A 16796-nucleotide genomic window follows, 5' to 3' on the forward strand; every position below is an offset into this window, starting at 1 on the left:
ATCTCAATCTCTCCTGGCTCAAAGTGGAGGAGAGATTGACTTCATCACTACTTGTATTTGTGAGAGGTATTGACATGTTTAACTCACCAAGCTCTCTGTTTGAACTACTGGCACACAGCTCGGACACCCATGCATACCCCACAAGACATGCCACCACAGAGGTCTCTTCACAGTCCCCAAGTCCAGAACAGACTATGGGAGGCACATAGTACTACATAGAGCCATGACTACATGGGACTCTATTCCACATCAAGTAACTCATACGAGCAGTAAAATTAGATTAAAAAAACTGATAAAAATACACAGCGGGGGCTGTGAAGCAACACAAACATAGGCACAGACAGATGCATACAAACACATAATAACTTCCACACTATACACACGTACACATGGATTTTGTGTTGTAGATATGTGGTAGTGGAGTAGGGACCTGAGGGCACACACAATGTGTTGTGAATGTATTGTAATGTTTTTAAAATTGTATAACTGCCTTAATTCTGCAGGACCCCAGGAAGAGTAGCTGCTGCCTTGGCAGCAGCTAATGGGGATCATAACAAATACAAATACAAAAACATGAGCAAAGCAATGTATCTCAAGTTATTAGCCTCAAAAGGCACAAAAACAAAAAAACAAAGTTCCTGTTTTACAACCATATTGATTTGTGTTCACCCTTCACACAGACACAATTTCAGTCTTATCTCTTTAATGAAAGCAAAAGTGTGTACCTTGTACCTTTATGACATTGTTTGAAGTTGTTTATTGCAATATGACATAGATAAGACCAAATGGAAAGCAGTACACTAGCTTATGTGACTTGTTTTGGAAAAATATTCTAAAACTGTTTTCATATTTTTTCTTGCAGATATGGAACATTCAAACATTTGATCAACATTTTCCTATAATTGTAATTCATCATTGGTAACAATGAGTGGAGCACGTAACTTATGTGTTACTTTGTAGCACATTGCGAATTGTTTCAAATTGGACACATCTCGGAAGGTGTGACTTGTGCGCTACTACTAAGGTGTACAGAATGGGTCAAACGCGCTCGGGTCTCTCCTACTCCACCCCGGCTCCAGGCAAAGCAAAATGGAAACCAATTGAGACAGCCAAACAACTCCCTATCTGCAGGTTTACCAGTGATGAGCGAAGGGGTGACCGGTTTTACAGGAATCGGATGAAAACGACAAAGTTGCCTTCGCCAGGCACAGGTCAACCGGAGGTAGGGCTGGTAATCGGATCTGGAGATTCGGAAACCCTTCGTGGTCACGAGCGAGGAAAGTTGTTGAGCGGCCAGACAGTGTCGGAGGTAGTGGATTACACCACCCCGGTCGTCGAATACCCATCTGCAATTCATTATGAAAAGAGTCAGGCTCTCGACAGTGACGTTGTGAGCAAGGGAGCGGCCGACTCTTCCTTCGATGCGACGGGCTTGGATACACTGGCCAGAGGATTCGACAGAACCCGCTGCGCAGTTACGCAGCGCAGCGGCCCAGAAACAACGGGAGAGGACTATGTCTGGAATGCCCCGGCTAGGGCCATGGAAAACAAGCCATTCGGATTTGATAAACAGGGTCGGGTTGCCTCCGAGGTCAGGGTGGTATCGGGGGCTGTACCACCGGATGGTTCAGTCCATTGGCGCATATCTGGGGAGGAGAATTTAAGACTGACCCTGGCATCACAGAGCGTGCGTTTGGACGAACCTCTGACAAGTGGCGTGTCAGAACCGATAGGGTGTGATATGCCACACACAGAGGTAGAAATGACCAAATCGAACTTTCTCACTGCTTCTTGTGAACCCGAAGCAGTCAGGAAAAATGAACAAAGCAGTTGTCCCGTGGAGTCGGGGAAACAGGAGGACCCCTCGATTAACTCTCCAAAACAGCCACACGGACAGGTCCAAAGTCCACTTGGTAGCCAACGTTTCCCCGGTACTATCCCAAAGCTTATTATAACAAGAGATCCAAGCCCCAGTCGGACCCAGGAAACACTAGATCCAAGGACCATGGAAGTCGGAGTCGGTGGATCATCCTTGGATCCACACGCCGATGATGAGTCCCCCTGCTCGGACAGTGGCTGCGGAGGCTCCCCGGCGCTAATGCGCTTTCACCGAAAGCTCTCCAACTCCTCCTCCGCCGGCTGCTTGTCCTCTGCCTCGTCGTTTGAAGAGTCCGAGGATGACTTCACCGGCAGCGACATCGAGTCCAGCCTGTCCCCAGTCATTTGCAACATGCTGGGCAGCCCAGACGAAGGCATGGGGGTGAGTGTGCCGTTCTTTTCTTTTTTAATGTGCGTAAAATGTGGTGGAGGTCTGCTGACTAGAGGTTTATCTTCTGTATGAAGTTGCATACAAAAACACCCAGTAGTATTATGTTAAACTCTTTGGCTATAATCGGTCCTAAATGTTGGCTAGAAGTGCCATGGATGGGCACATACTTAAACACACATAGACCTATTGTTTACTTTCTGCAAACAAATAAATAAAGAGCATTGCACACTCTCTATATATAATAATATGCCATTTAGCAGACGCTTTTATATAAAGCGACTTACAGTCATGCGTGCATACATTTTTTGTGTATTGGTGGTCCCGGGGATCGAACCCACTACCTTGGCGTTACAAGCGCCGTGCTCTACCAGCTGAGCTACAGAGGCTAATAAAACTCCCTGTGATTTATTGGGTAAACTACCAACATTTCAGCATCACTGTGCCTTCTGGAGGTTTACCCAATGAATTACCGGGAGTTAATATAGAGTGTGCAACTCTATTTATTTTTATAGCTTGCAGTTTATTCGCCATTAGTCAGCACCTCTACACAAAATATTATCACTGGGTGTATGCCAGCTCATGCTTTCTATTAGACTACTTTCTGTAAACACACACACTTCCATTGTACAGTTGTAGCCTACTGTATGCTCTCATGCTATTGATATAAGGCATAGTCTTTTTCAATTTATGCAGAAGAGATGCACAATGATTGAAATGATGCCCTAATGGGCAGAGCAGACATTCACTGATAATGCATGTTCCAGTACCACAACCCCATTGTTGTTGATTTACAGACTGCATGTCAATAACACACACACACACACACACACACACACTCAAAATCACACGTTGGAGACTGAGGAATTCACAATTCTCTATGTCAATGTTTGTGTCAGATCTTCTCCTAGCTAATATATCTGTATCTCACACTTCACACACACAAAGCCGCCAAGCCCATGTGCTCCTACCACAGGGTGTGTGGTGAATATTAGCTCAGTGGCTGCTTCAAGGGTCAAATATTTGACCCGCTGACATATATATGTCGTTTTAGCCTGAAGGAATTTGGAGTGCAATTGTATTTACACATAGATCAGTATGGTGTAAACAATATGGTGGAAATCAGCTGGCCTATCAGAGGGCTAGGTGAACCTGTGGTGTCGCTTACATAATACACCTAAGCCAATAAATAGGGCGTTTATTGGTGATCAGTGAACCTTTGACTCCTGAGTGACTCTTTACCCATGACCCCAACCACTATGACCCTTAGCTGTGATTGTCACTAATGAGCTCGGCTTGATGAACACAGGGTCATTTGCTGAACCCCAAGTTGTTCTTGTTTTGTCCCGTGTATGATCCAGCTCTAACCTTTTTCAGTGGTAAATGATGTTTCCCTCCGCAGTCAGAGGCCTTTGATGTGCCCTGAGAAAAAATGCTTGGAATGACATGAGCTCAAAAACAGGATGTCTTTCCTGGAAATAGACCAATTGAAACGCAGGCAAGCTCTCTTCCTGAACAAGAATGGTGTGAATCCTGGACGTCACCACTGAGAGAGACTGTGTGGAAATACTAGAATGTCTAAATGTTACATATCACCAACACACACATACTTTCTCGCTCTCTCCCTGTTACATTGTCTCTCTCTGAGTGCATAGTCGTTGTAATCAATGTGTCTTTGTTTGAGATAAACTACTTCAGGAGAACATCTGTTCAGTCCTAATTTCTTCATGTCTCTGAAAGGGAGATGTTCTTCCAAATAACACATAATGACAGACCTATTTAGATGATATTGATGTGAGTGACTCACTCTCATATTGTTTGTGCTCCAGTGGGTTTCTATGCTGTGTGTGTAAGTCAATGTGTGGAGAGAGTGAGCCTTAAAAAAAGTACCCAAACATCCTGAATTCAGCACTTAGCCATAGCTCTCTCCTTGCTCTCTTTCTACCAACTTTGTCTCTCTCTCTTTCCTCAATCATTTGCTCTCTCTCATTTGCTTTATCTTCTGTGAGTCCAGATATTTTCATATATCTGTGTGTGTCATCCTTGTTAATGTATGAATGTAGTCTGGATGAAAGCGGGTATGTCAGCAGTTCCCATGTTATAGATCCCACCCACACTACTGTTATGATTGAATATCTGGAACATAGTGAAACACCAAGGAGTGAGTGACTGTACTGGGCATCCATTTTGGATCTAGCTGGTGTGATACGGCAGCACTGATGGGAGTGTTGTTGGTTGTGGTAGTATTAGGGCCTTGGTTGTTATTGGCTTACTGTATGCTTTCAAGGTGTGGCCAAACCAGTTGTTACACTTTGTGCTCAATGATGTACATAGTGGATACTTGCCTGCTCACGCTATGCATATTCAGAGTTGAAGGCACGCACTCAGACACTACACACTCTGATGCGTCTCGCATTTACAGCTCAGAGTGTCATGGAAAATTGGGCTGAAGGCAGTTGCGTTGCTAGGCGACAGCATTGCCATATATGGCGCTGTTTCTCTTTTTTTCTTTTTCACTCTGGCTTTGGTCTGTATTTTGAATGCAACGTCTTAAATATTACACATTACTTTTGACATATTTTCATAATATCTTTCTGCCTGCATCATCCCTTCATTTCTCTGACACTATCTTCCCCCTGTTTAGCCTTGCAGCACGGCGTAAGGTTTTCCCCTGATACACAGGCAGTGGAACAGAACGCAGAGGAAACTATAGATAAGTGGAGGAGGAGTGATAAAGTACCCTCCCTACACACACATGCACACGGGCGCATACAGCACATACTCCACATGCACACACAAGAACCAACTTGTACATAAACTCACATTATTCAACTCACAATGGCAAACTTGCCACACTCGAACATGCATACACATAAGAACACTCTCACACATACTTGGAAGTGTCCACAAAAGCATTAGAACACACATTTGTATCAGACTTCTGTTTTTTGTGTGTTAACTGGGCTGTGGTTGAGCTGTGGGCTGTGCTGCTCATGCCACAGAGAGCAGAAGGGAGGGGATGTGGTTTCATGTAAACAAGGCCTGAAAAAGAGCAGCATCACACCTAAAAGTAAGACGTCCTCCAGCGATGTTTTTTACTTTTACTGTTGAAAAGCGATATCCCAAATTTACTTAACAAAAGGCACATCTCAATAGGTGGTCCAGGTAAGTCATGGCATAGCACAAGTGTGTGGGGGGGGGGGGCTTTCCTCTTTTGTTCTCTATTGCTCCTCAAGCAAAGGGGAAGGCCGATGACATCACAGATTCCCCATCAGACCAACTAATTGAATGCCGTACTCCTTCAAGTTTGCAGCTGTCTAAAAACAACTATTTTGCTCAACATAGTTAATTTTACCCTTTAGTGTGTGTACTTTACTGGATTTATACTTGGGATATCTCTTTTCAACAGTTAAAGTAAAACAATCGCTGGAGGACGTCTTCAAAACTACAGCAGTGACACACTGGTATTGTGAGCACTAACAGGGACTACCTCCTTTTATATAAATCAAAAGCTATTCAGAACAGCTACATACCAGTTTTTTTTCTCTCTCTCTCTGGGCTTACATATGTCTGAGGAATTTCTCAGAGGGACAAAGAGAAACAGGACAATGGGGGAAGGGTTTAGAGGGAGCTATTGGGGAGTACTCTAGTGGATTTCAATTTCCTTTATTTAGTCAGGATAGTCCACTCAGTAACAATTGACACTGTTTTCCAAGGAGTCCTGGGTTCCATAGAATCAATAGAAATGAGAGAGAGCAAAAGTGGGGTTAGTGCTTAGTGGTATTTAGAAATGTTGTTTTTCTCTGAATATCCAATCTAGTGATTCACTTTGTCTCCAGCATGATGACTCCCACAAAACAGAATTGGCTACGTTAGGTAAATGTATTTTGCATCATACTCACACACTTGAAAGTTGTCTTTGCCCCACTCTCTCTCTCCGTCTGTCTGTGGATTTCCATTAGTAAAATATGTGTAGATATTTTGAAATCCTTTAATTTTCAATTTAGTTAACAAAGAAAAATTGCTGTCTGCTGGTATTAAGGTACTTCTTGCAGGGACATGTGGTGTGGGAGAGCCATTTTCTTTACACTATACTACTCAGTGGTGAATGTGGGGTAGATGCCTCCCACACTACCTCCGGAGCTAGTGTGGGAAACATCTCTCAGAGAGATTTTGAATCGAGATCCGTCTCTTTACACTACAGAAGTATATTTCCTGGGACTAGTATGTGTCGTCAAAGTAGTGTAGAGTAAAGGGGCCCTTTCTCTCTGGGTATTACAGACGTGTCTGTCACTGGGGACTCTGGCTTTCTGAGGACACAGGCTCAGGACAGGCTGATGGAGGGATTAGAGAGAGGGAGAGAGACAGTGACATACTACTATAAGCGGATTGTGAGAGGACTGATATCAGAAAGACAGTTGGTGTGAGAGAGGGGAAAGACACTTGGATAGGGAAAATGGACAAAAGGGAGGCAGAGGTCATCAAATTTGGGGAGAGGGAAAATGTAGCGCTAAGTGACAGATTAGTGTGAGGGAGAGAGAGTGGAGGGAGAGTGACAAGTTAAAGAGCGAGCATGAGACTGGGGAGGGAGAAGAGAATATCAGGTAGGGAGACCGTGAGAGAGGAGTGACAATGCTGCTGAGAGGACCGAGATGAAGAATTGGTGTTAAAGAGAAGGCAGAGAGAGAGGGGGAGGGCTCAGTGGGAGAGGGATTATAATGTAACCTCATACGAGAGGGGATGTTTACCAGAAACACAGAAGTGAACAAAGCCAGGCAATTACATTGGCTGACTGCTAATGCTGCAGGGCTGAGGGACAGATAGAAGGGCTGTAGCTAAATGCTCATGCTAGGCTAACAGAGGGACATACAGAGAGGGGCAAGGCTAAATGCTAACCTCTCTAGGCTAACTGAGGAACAGTCCGATGGAGCGCCGGATGCTCGTGGAGGTCACGTTTGGAGACCCTGTATTTATGGTGCGGAGTGTGTGGGACTGGCTACGCTCTCACCTCCTCTCTGTGTCTGTGTGTGCCTGTGTCAGCTGTGGTCTGCTGCTCCACTACTGCTCTGTCTGCCAGGTAAGACATGAGACTGAGACAAACAGATTAGATATACTGTTTGGAAGAGCTGAGATTGGAGACGTTGTGCACTATAAAGGGAATAGTGTGCATAGACTGTTTAAAAAGGACTTGTCGTCTGGGGAGGGTTAGTTAACTCGGAAAACATACTTTGCCCAGTTTTTTGTATAACGAGTGTTATCGTTGAGTGGCTGAGGGGAGTTATGTTGACTGGTGGCTTACATACAGTACAATATAAACTGGGTGGGTCGAGCCCTGAATGCTGATTGGCTGAAAGCCGTGGTATATCAGACCGTATACCACAGGTATGACAAAATATGTATTTTTACTCTTCTAATTACGTTGGTAACCAGTCTATAATAGCAATAAGGCACCTCGGGAGTTTTGTGGTATATGCCATCCGCATTGCGTCGTGCCTATTAGCTATATACCACACCCCATTGGGCCTTATTGCTTAAGTATAGTATAACTAAGAGTTGAAGCCAGATGACACGGGTCTTCTATAGTCATAGATGTAATATACTTTGGTGTGGACAGGTGAAGACTGTCCCTGTCCTTGTGGCTTGGATGTAGGGCCACATTGTCGAACGTTGCAGATAGAAATGACACAAATAGAGCCAACGTGATTCCTTATTCTACTTGTCAGAGAGGCATGTTTGTTCTACATAGCATATTGCTAACTGAACGTTCCAAAACATTGCGTCCTGCTGAATGCGCCCCTGGTGTACATCCAGTATGTAAGGCTGTGTTTCTCTCTAGGATTAGATATGAGGTCGGCAGGTACACAGTCTCTCCTCTCTCTGTGCTGATCTACACAGGTATGTGTGTAGGTGCTGCAACAGACCCTGTCCTCTCTAGTTGAGGCAGGTCTGGACAGGTGAAGGATTATCTATCCGCTTTGGCATTAGCAAGTATGGACCGGTAGAAGGAGAGCTGTAGGCTGGGCCAGGTGTGTATTGGGTCCATTAGGTTCAACACCAGATTTGATTGTAACTTTATTTGACCAGGTTTGTAACACCTAGGATCTGTCTTTATTATGAAAAGCTATAATCATGTTGTGGGTGTTAATAAGGTGCTCTGAGTTGACGTTTCCATTGTCTCTATCTGGGCTAAGGCGGTGGTAAGCCAGGGGGATTTATGATGACGGTTGCTGTCAGAATAGACACCAGGGCTGTAGGTCAGAGCTTCACAGCCTTTCGTTTTTGACCTCATGGTCAGAACGCTGTAGGTCATGGTCAGAACAGAGCTTTCGTTATCCTCTTGCGGACAACACTGATGTCCAGAATGTCACTATTTGTGTGTGTTTTTCATGGCTGCTATCATTATGACAGGAGCCAGACGCATTCCAAGAGTGTAGTGTAGGATGAAGGGAAGAAAAGAGGGAGGTAAGGATGGAGAGAGGGGCAAAGGGACAGAGCCCTGCTGTTTATAGTGGAGGAAAATAGAGGGGGATTAGGATGACAGCGGGAAGCAGTGAGTGAGGAAGTGATACTTTGAGGAAGGTAAAAGTATGGGAATTACGGAAAGGACAAGTAAGGGCAGATTCTGGGCAAGAGTGAGGGAAGGAGAAAGAAGATCAAGTGAGCGACTCCATATCATCAGTCTCGTCTCCTGGGTCATTCAGGTCAGGTAATAATGAAGGAGGTGGAGATGGGAGGAGGTGGTGAAATCGAATCAAGGGACTGAGTTACATCTGACCGCCCCCCCGGCCATTCATTATGCCGTCTGGCCTGAACTGCTGGAGAGCGAGCGAGTGGGAGATAAACGAGTGGATGAGAGACGAGTGAAAGAGGAGAAGATAGCCATTTAGGAGGGGTATAGCTCTGCTATGATTACCCGTTCCTCTCCAGACACCCTGGCGTGACACCCAGCACCCAAACCCAACGCTCAGCTCCGAGAGAGACAGAGAGAGAGAATGATAGATAAAGTGATTGATTTAGCTGAAAGCCCCCTGCAGATTAGTGCTGTGCCACCTGGGAGTTAGCTCATCGCTCACCTGTCACATTTACCTCTGCCTCTTTGCACTTTTCCTTCTGTCTTGAAAGGAAGTGGCTTTGTCTTCTTCATATTGCAATGTTTTCAATCTGGTATGTGTGTAGGCATGTGTGGATGACTGTACACTTTTGTGTGTTTGAATCACGCTCTTGTGAGTGTGAATGTGTCGTCTGCTCTGAGGTAAGGGTTAAGCTGGTAAAGAGCTTTAGAGCTCGGAAGTCTTTGTTGGCATTGACCAGTCCCGGGACTCAGACCACTAGGCTTACGGGCCTGCTCTGTCTCTGTTCTTTACCATGTATTCAGTACATCTTCAGGGCCGTATCCACAAAGCGTCTCAGAGTAGGAGTGTTGATTTAGGATCAGTTTGCCTTTTAGATTATGATGAATAAGATTATATGGACAGATCCTAGATCAGCACTGCTACTCTGAGATATTTTATGAACACGGCCTCTGGCCTGTATTACTACTCTTTCCTTGCTCTGTGTTCAGCACAACATCACAGCAGTTCAGTGGAAAGGATGTGTGAGTGCGGACGAGTCAGACAGACAAACATTGGCTGGGGTTGGTTGGTTGTACTGGGCTGTACTGTAGTGGGGCGTGCATTCTTTAGCAGTCTGAGGGTTGTAAATGATCATAAAAGATGGGTTTCTTTTCTTTCTCTTGCACTCTCCTTCTGTCTATCTGTCTCTCTCTGGCCCTATCTTCCTCATTCTCTCTCTCCCTCCTGTGATTTCCCACACACATACAGTATAATTTCCTAATCAGTGACGTGTGTGTATAATCGATGGTGTGTGTTCTCCTTTCTGCTTGCTTGCGTCAAAGCCCCTTGCATAGTGACCTTGCTGTATTTTTCCAATAAAGATAAACCAACTCTACACACACATTCACAGATACCCAAGCAGACTCACAGCAAACTCACACACTTACTCAATCAAACTCACACACAGTGTTCATGTGTTGTTGTTTTTTTTACTGTGGAACCAGTGTGATGTTTCTGGTCAATGTTTTGTGAATGGGGGCTGTGAGAAACGTTGTGTACCTGGCCTTGGCTCAAGCGGGCTGGGACCTCTCACTCTCTGCCTCCTGTCGAGTCTGCATAAATGTCTGTGTGTGTGGTGTGTGTCTATACATCATTGGTTTTCAAACTATTTTGATCAACCTCTCAAATGGTCTTATGACAAACTGATAAGCGAGACAACATTTCTATCCAGTTTTCTGCTGTGGCCAAGTAGGAATGAGTCGGAACGACCATATGTAAACCTCTAGTTTAGCTGACTGGTGGTGTGTAACCCATTTGTTGCTTCTATCCTTCCAGACCAAGCCGTGGCAGATGGTGCACTGGTCTCCCTTCGTGTCCTTTAACAAGCGTTATCCCTGGGTGCAGCTCGCCGGGCACGCAGGTATACACCACTCCCTTTCTCTTTCTCTCTCTCTGTTTCTCTATCTCGCTCTCTCTCTCTCTCTCCTTGCTGGCCTCTTTCTTTCACACACTCTCTCTGTACTCACTCTCTTTCTCTCAGTATTTCTCACTTTCCTTTCCTCTGTCACTCACTTCTCCCCTCCCTCCCTCCCTCCTCTGTCTCGTAGGTAACTTCCATGCGGGGGAGTATGGGCGTTTGTTGAAGCGCTACTGTGAGTGTGAGCAGCTGTGCCTATTGAAGCTGATGGGGGACATTCTGCGTCCCTACGTCCCTGGCTACTACGGCGTGGTGCAGAGGGACGAACAAGATTACAACCTAATAGACGACCTCCTGGCTGACTTTGACTCTCCCTCCATCATGGACTGCAAGATGGGCAGCAGGTGAGAGACCGGGGGCGTACTGAGCTGGAAAATAATAGCCAGAATCTACCACACACCCAAAACCGATTTAGTGAAGGCACTGGACGCAAAAAGTAGCTGAGCTTTCGGTCAGTAGACCTTAATCAGAGCAAAACTAAATCCTGCACGCACGGAGGCTCTCCAGGACCAATGCTGGAGAGGAGATCACTATTGTTAGATAACTCAGCTGTTAGATAATGAACTGGCCCACTAACCCTGTCTTCCCTGTCCTATCAGGACCTACCTGGAGGAGGAGCTACTGAAGGCCAGGGAGCGTCCGCGGCTCCGCAGGGACATGTATGAGAAGATGGTGGCCGTGGACCCCGGGGCCCCTACGGATCAGGAGAGGGCCCAACAAGGCATCCTGAAGCCCAGATACATGCAGTGGAGAGAGACCCTCAGCTCCACTGCCACTCTGGGCTTCCGAATCGAGGGCATCAAGGTCAGGGGGCACACTGGGTTCAACTGGGTGTAAAAATTAGGGGATTGAAAAAATAGTTTTTGTGTTTAAAATGTATGGGCAAAATAACTTGTTCCTGGTCACAGTAATGAGACAAGGAAATGGGTGTGATGGGTCAGTACTAAAAAATATGTCACATACAGCTTACTTAATAAAAAAATGAAAGAAAAAAAATTCATTGCATCAATAATGAGACTAAATACTGTTGTTTGTGATTTGTGCTGTGCAGAGAGCGGACGGGACGTGTAACACCAACTTTAAGAAGACCAAACACCGGGAGCAGGTCATGCAGGCCCTGGGAGACTTTGTGGATGGGAATATTCAGATCCTGGTATGTGTTTCTAGAGGGACATTTAGTCGGGTGGCACATAAGGGAACTTGAGTTCTAGGGGGACCTACTCAGTCCCTTCAGATTGACTGTCTGTTTGACTGTTTGTCTCACCTTCTCCTCTCTCTGGTAGAAACTCTACCTGCAACGTCTGGAGGAGCTGCGATCCGTGCTGGAGAAATCACAGTTCTTCAGAACACATGAGGTAACCCATACAAACACACTCACTCACTCACACCCTATACTGCTTCCCACTTACCTATACCCATAGTACTCTGCTTTACTTACTGGAGGAAAATTAAGACAATATTTACAGTAAAGTTCAGTATGAGTACTTTCCCTCAACAAACCTGTATGCTGGATTATGATTAAATGTGATTGATATGAACATGATTCAAATTCCTTATTAAAGCTGCAATATGTAACTTTTTGGGCTACCTGGCCAAATCGACATAGAAATATTTAGTTATAGATCTGTCATCCTTATTGAAAGCAAGTCTAAGAAGCGGTACATCTGTTCTATGTGCGCTATTTCTATGCTTCCCGTTCTTAAGTTTTGTGTTTGCGTCTTTTACTTTCAGTTTTGTACACCAGCTTGAAATACAATATATTTGGTTATGGAAAATATACTTCAAAGTGGTTTAGATGGTAGAATGATTCTCTACACTATACATGCTTATTTTGTCACAAACTGAAATTAGGCGAGCTAATAGAATTTTAGCGATTTCTGCATAGTGCAGCTTTAAATCACAAACAAACACACTCACTGACAGACTGAACTCAACTGTCCTGTTTTCTCCAAGGTGGTGGGCAGCTCCCTGCTGTTTGTGCACGATGCGTCAGGGCTGGCCCGTGTGTGGATGATAGACTTTGGGAAGACAGTGCCCCTGCCTGCCCCCCTCACGCTGGACCACCGGACCCCCTGGATGGAGGGCAACCGCGAGGATGGCTACCTGTGGGGTCTGGACAACCTCATAGACATCCTCAGTACCATGCTCCCCCCCCCAGCCCCTGAGAAAGAGAGGGCCGTGTGAGAGAGAATAAAGGGATGGCCTGGAAGAGAGAGGAGGTTGGAGAGAACACTCATCCAAGTCAGAGCGGAGGATGAAAGTGGGGAAGAACAAATGGAACTGGTCATTACCCAAACTAGATGTGAGACTGGTGAGATGGAGAGAAAGGAAAGGAGGATAACAGTGAAAGGGAGACAGAGGGAGGAGCACACAGAGCATGGTGGACACTCTTTAGCCAGAGTGAGGAAACACAACACAACCAGCGGTGTCATCCCTCATCAACTTCTCTCGTTATAAGAGCTATGACGTCAACTATCACTGCCGCGCGCAGACACATACAGACCCACACTACTCTTCCTTCATATTATCACAAGTATGATGATAATGTACTAAACTTTTCCAATGGGATATATCCTCCTCAAGTGACCTTAGAGGAGCAACGGAGAACATTTTATTTTCACTATGGACGACTTGACTTTATGCTTTTAAAACTATTTTATATATATGTCAACACTAGAAACACTGGAAAAACCTGTATATTTTAAACTTTATCTGGTACTTAGCCTTTTAATGTAAATACAGTTTTATTTAATTTGTTTGCCTTCACGAACAGCCTCTTTACACTTTGTACTTTTTCTGTGCCTAGATTTTGGGATTGGAGGCATATTTTTTATGATTTTTTTATATCATTCCAAAGTTTGCTGGAGAGTTGACCCAAAGTATGAACTGATGTCTGTAACATTCTTTTTTGTAAGTTGGATTGACACATGGTGAAAACTGGAGGATGTTGTTGATTGGCTCTCAGTCTGACCCGCGTGGTGTCTGATTGGCAGATTTGACCCAGCAGATAAACTAACAGTGGTTCCCAACAAGGGGTACTAGGACCACTGGGGGTACTTGGTCTATCCACAGGGGGTACTTGAGAATATTCATGAGACCATAGGCCTACTGGTAAAATACACATGAGGGGGTACTTCAGGGGTACTCCAGGCAGAGCAAAATTCAGTTGGCGGTACAGTAACCAAAAAAGGTTGGGAACCACTGAACTAATAGATCTAATGTTTTTTCTTCTTTACTTTGCCTCCATGACTTGGTGGTCATGGCTAACTAGACTGTATTGCGCAAATGGGTTCCTCACAAAAGCCATTGATCAAAGCTAGCCCTGCCTCTGTGTCTCTGAATATGAATTCACTCTGGTGTCCCAGGTTCTTGTAAGCAAACCATTTTCTGGTGAATGGAAGTTGGCTCATCTGCATAATCGTGACCATTATTCCTTCAGGTCGGTTCAATGATACTTAATTTTTCTGGGATGGGTAATGATTGGCCTGACAACTGAAATAAGTATTTGAACAAGTCACCTGAAACTGGAATGAATGAGCTACTGTTTGTTATAATGACATGTTCATCCACACGTCAGACTTTTATATGAACTGGAACATTTGTATCTGATTAATATAGAATCATTTGATATCAAAGATGACATAGTGGTGACTATTTTTTTTCTAATTGAAGGAGAATTCTGCATCCGTCTTTGTTTGGTACACTTTCTCTTTCAAGGTAATAATGGTCTAATACTACCATTCCTCTGTAAGTTGATATATAAATATGCAAACACAATGACAGTAGTCAGTGTTATGTGTTTCTGCTGATGACCATATCTGACACCTTTTCTGAACGGTGTCAGGTTTGTGTCACTGGATTTGTAGATCTGTCAGCCAACATTCCCATCCAAGTCTTCCTACATATCCTTAAACAGTCAGACAACACTGTTTGTGTATTTATGGTGTGTGCATATTTCTCTATGTAGAAAATAGAGGGGTTCTGTGTGTGACTGTCAGCATTGACATCATGGAACTGGAATTGTTTCTACTGTTGACATCTCTCAAATATTCCACACCATAAAAGCACACATTCTGGAAGTATATATTCTGGAACAATGTATTGTTTACAAAGTATTATATATCTTACATACCATGTATCCTCTTCTTCATCTTAACCTGACAGTTACTGGCTTTCAGACTGTTTGGGTTGTTTGTGTGGTTGAGAGCTGGACTGTATTTGGGTAGGGGGTTGGGAAAGCCTAAGATTTTGTAGTTTGGATAAGCCTTTCCTCTGTGCTGTACTTCAGGAGACAGTGCATTGCAAGATGCTGGGGGACACAAAGACAAATGTTCTGAGGATTGAGACTGGTCCCTTCTCTCTTTGTCTAGAATACCATTGATTGCAATAAACTGGAACTAAGAGCTCAAGTCTTCCTAATCTGAAACCCCTTGTCTCCTCATTCAACACCAAACACATCAGAAGTATGAATCATATTGATAGAAAGGGTTTTTACACTCCCCTACCTACAGTACCAGTCAAAAGTTTGGACACACCTACTAATTCCAGGGTTGTTCTTTATTTTTACTATTTTCTACATTTGTATAATAATAGTGAAGACATCAACTATGAAATAACACATATGGAATCATGTAGTAACCAAAAAAGGGTTAAACAATTCAAAATATATTTGAGATTCTTCAAAGTAGCCACCCTTTGCCTTGACAGCTTTGCACACTCTTGGCATTCTCTCATCCAGCTTCATGAGGTAGTCACATGGAATGCATTTCAATTAACAAGTGTGCCTTGTTAATTTGTGGAATTTCTTTCCTTCTTAATGCGTTTGAGCCAATCAGTTGTGTTGTGACAAGGTAGGGTTGGTAAAAGACCAAGTCCATATAATGGCAAGAACAGCTCAAATAAGCAAAGAGAAATGACAGTCCATCATTACTTTCAGACATGAAGGTCAGTCCATCCGGAAAATGTCAAGAACTTTGAAAGTTTCTTCAAGTGCAGTCGCAAAAACCATCAAGCGCTATGATGAAACTGGCTCTCATGAGGACCGCCACAGGAAAGGAAAACCCAGAGATACCTCTGCTGCAGAGGATACGTTCATTAGAGTTACCAGCCTCAGAAATTGCAACCCAAATAAATGCTTCACAGAGTTCAAGTAACAGACACATCTCAACATCAACATGTGAGACGCAGAGTAGGTGAACGGATTATCTCTGCATGTGTGGTTCCCACCATGAAGCATGGAGGAGGAAGTGTGATGGTTTGGGGGTGCTTTGCTGGTGACACTGTCTGTGATTTATTTAGAATTCAAGGCACACTTAACCAGCATGGCTACCACAGCATTCTGCAGCGATACGCCATCCCATCTGGTTTGCGCTTAGTGGGACTATCATTTGTTTTTCAACAGGACGATGACCCAAAACACACCTCCAGGATGTGTAAGGGCTATTTGACCAAGAAAGAGATCTATAAAGCCTATTCAGATCCATAAAGTGCTTTCATTTCTAAAACATATGTATGAAAATACCCTCAAATAAAAGGTGACATTCTGTACTGTCGCCTCATATGAAACATCTCAAATCCAAAAATGCTGGAGTATAATTTCACATGTTAGCTTCACTGCATATACAGAGGGGTCAGTACAGTATATGGTTCCTGTGAGCATTACATTATGGAATGACATAAAAGACCATGTCAGATAACTCTTATGTGTATATGTATATATATATATATATATATATATATATATATATATATATATATATATATATATATATATATACACTGCTCAAAAAAATAAAGGGAACACTTAAACAACACAATGTAACTCCAAGTCAATCACACTTCTGTGAAATCAAACTGTCCACTTAGGAAGCAACACTGATTGACAATAAATGTCACATGCTGTTGTGCAAATGGAATAGACAACAGGTGGAAATTATAGGCAATTAGCAAGACACCCCCAATAAAGAAGTGGTTTTGCAGTTGGTGACCACAGACCACTTCT

The 16796-nt window shown here is 44.0% G+C and overlaps 1 protein-coding gene across 3 annotated transcripts; it reads left to right on the forward strand.

Annotated features, from left to right (window-relative positions):
- The first annotated feature begins 674 nt into the window (after positions 1 to 674).
- On the forward strand, positions 675 to 15214 carry LOC311105364 (inositol-trisphosphate 3-kinase C-like). Of its 3 annotated transcripts, none has more exons than XM_084147495.1 (7): positions 675 to 2260; positions 10654 to 10738; positions 10926 to 11139; positions 11395 to 11599; positions 11847 to 11948; positions 12079 to 12150; positions 12749 to 15214. In XM_084147495.1, exons 1-7 carry the CDS (start codon positions 1034 to 1036, stop codon positions 12977 to 12979), a joined length of 2136 nt encoding a protein of 711 aa, XP_084003621.1. In that variant the 5' UTR covers positions 675 to 1033; the 3' UTR covers positions 12980 to 15214. The 3 variants fall into 3 exon arrangements, with proteins under 3 accessions (XP_084003621.1, XP_084003622.1, XP_084003623.1); XM_084147496.1 differs by lacking the exon at positions 675 to 2260 and adding an exon at positions 6996 to 7343; XM_084147497.1 differs by lacking the exon at positions 675 to 2260 and adding an exon at positions 9726 to 10566.
- Positions 15215 to 16796: the final 1582 nt, after the last annotated feature.

The sequence above is a fragment of the Coregonus lavaretus genome (assembly GCF_964263955.1).
Source record: "Coregonus lavaretus genome assembly, chromosome: 30".
Taxonomy (NCBI): Eukaryota; Metazoa; Chordata; class Actinopteri; order Salmoniformes; family Salmonidae; genus Coregonus; species Coregonus lavaretus.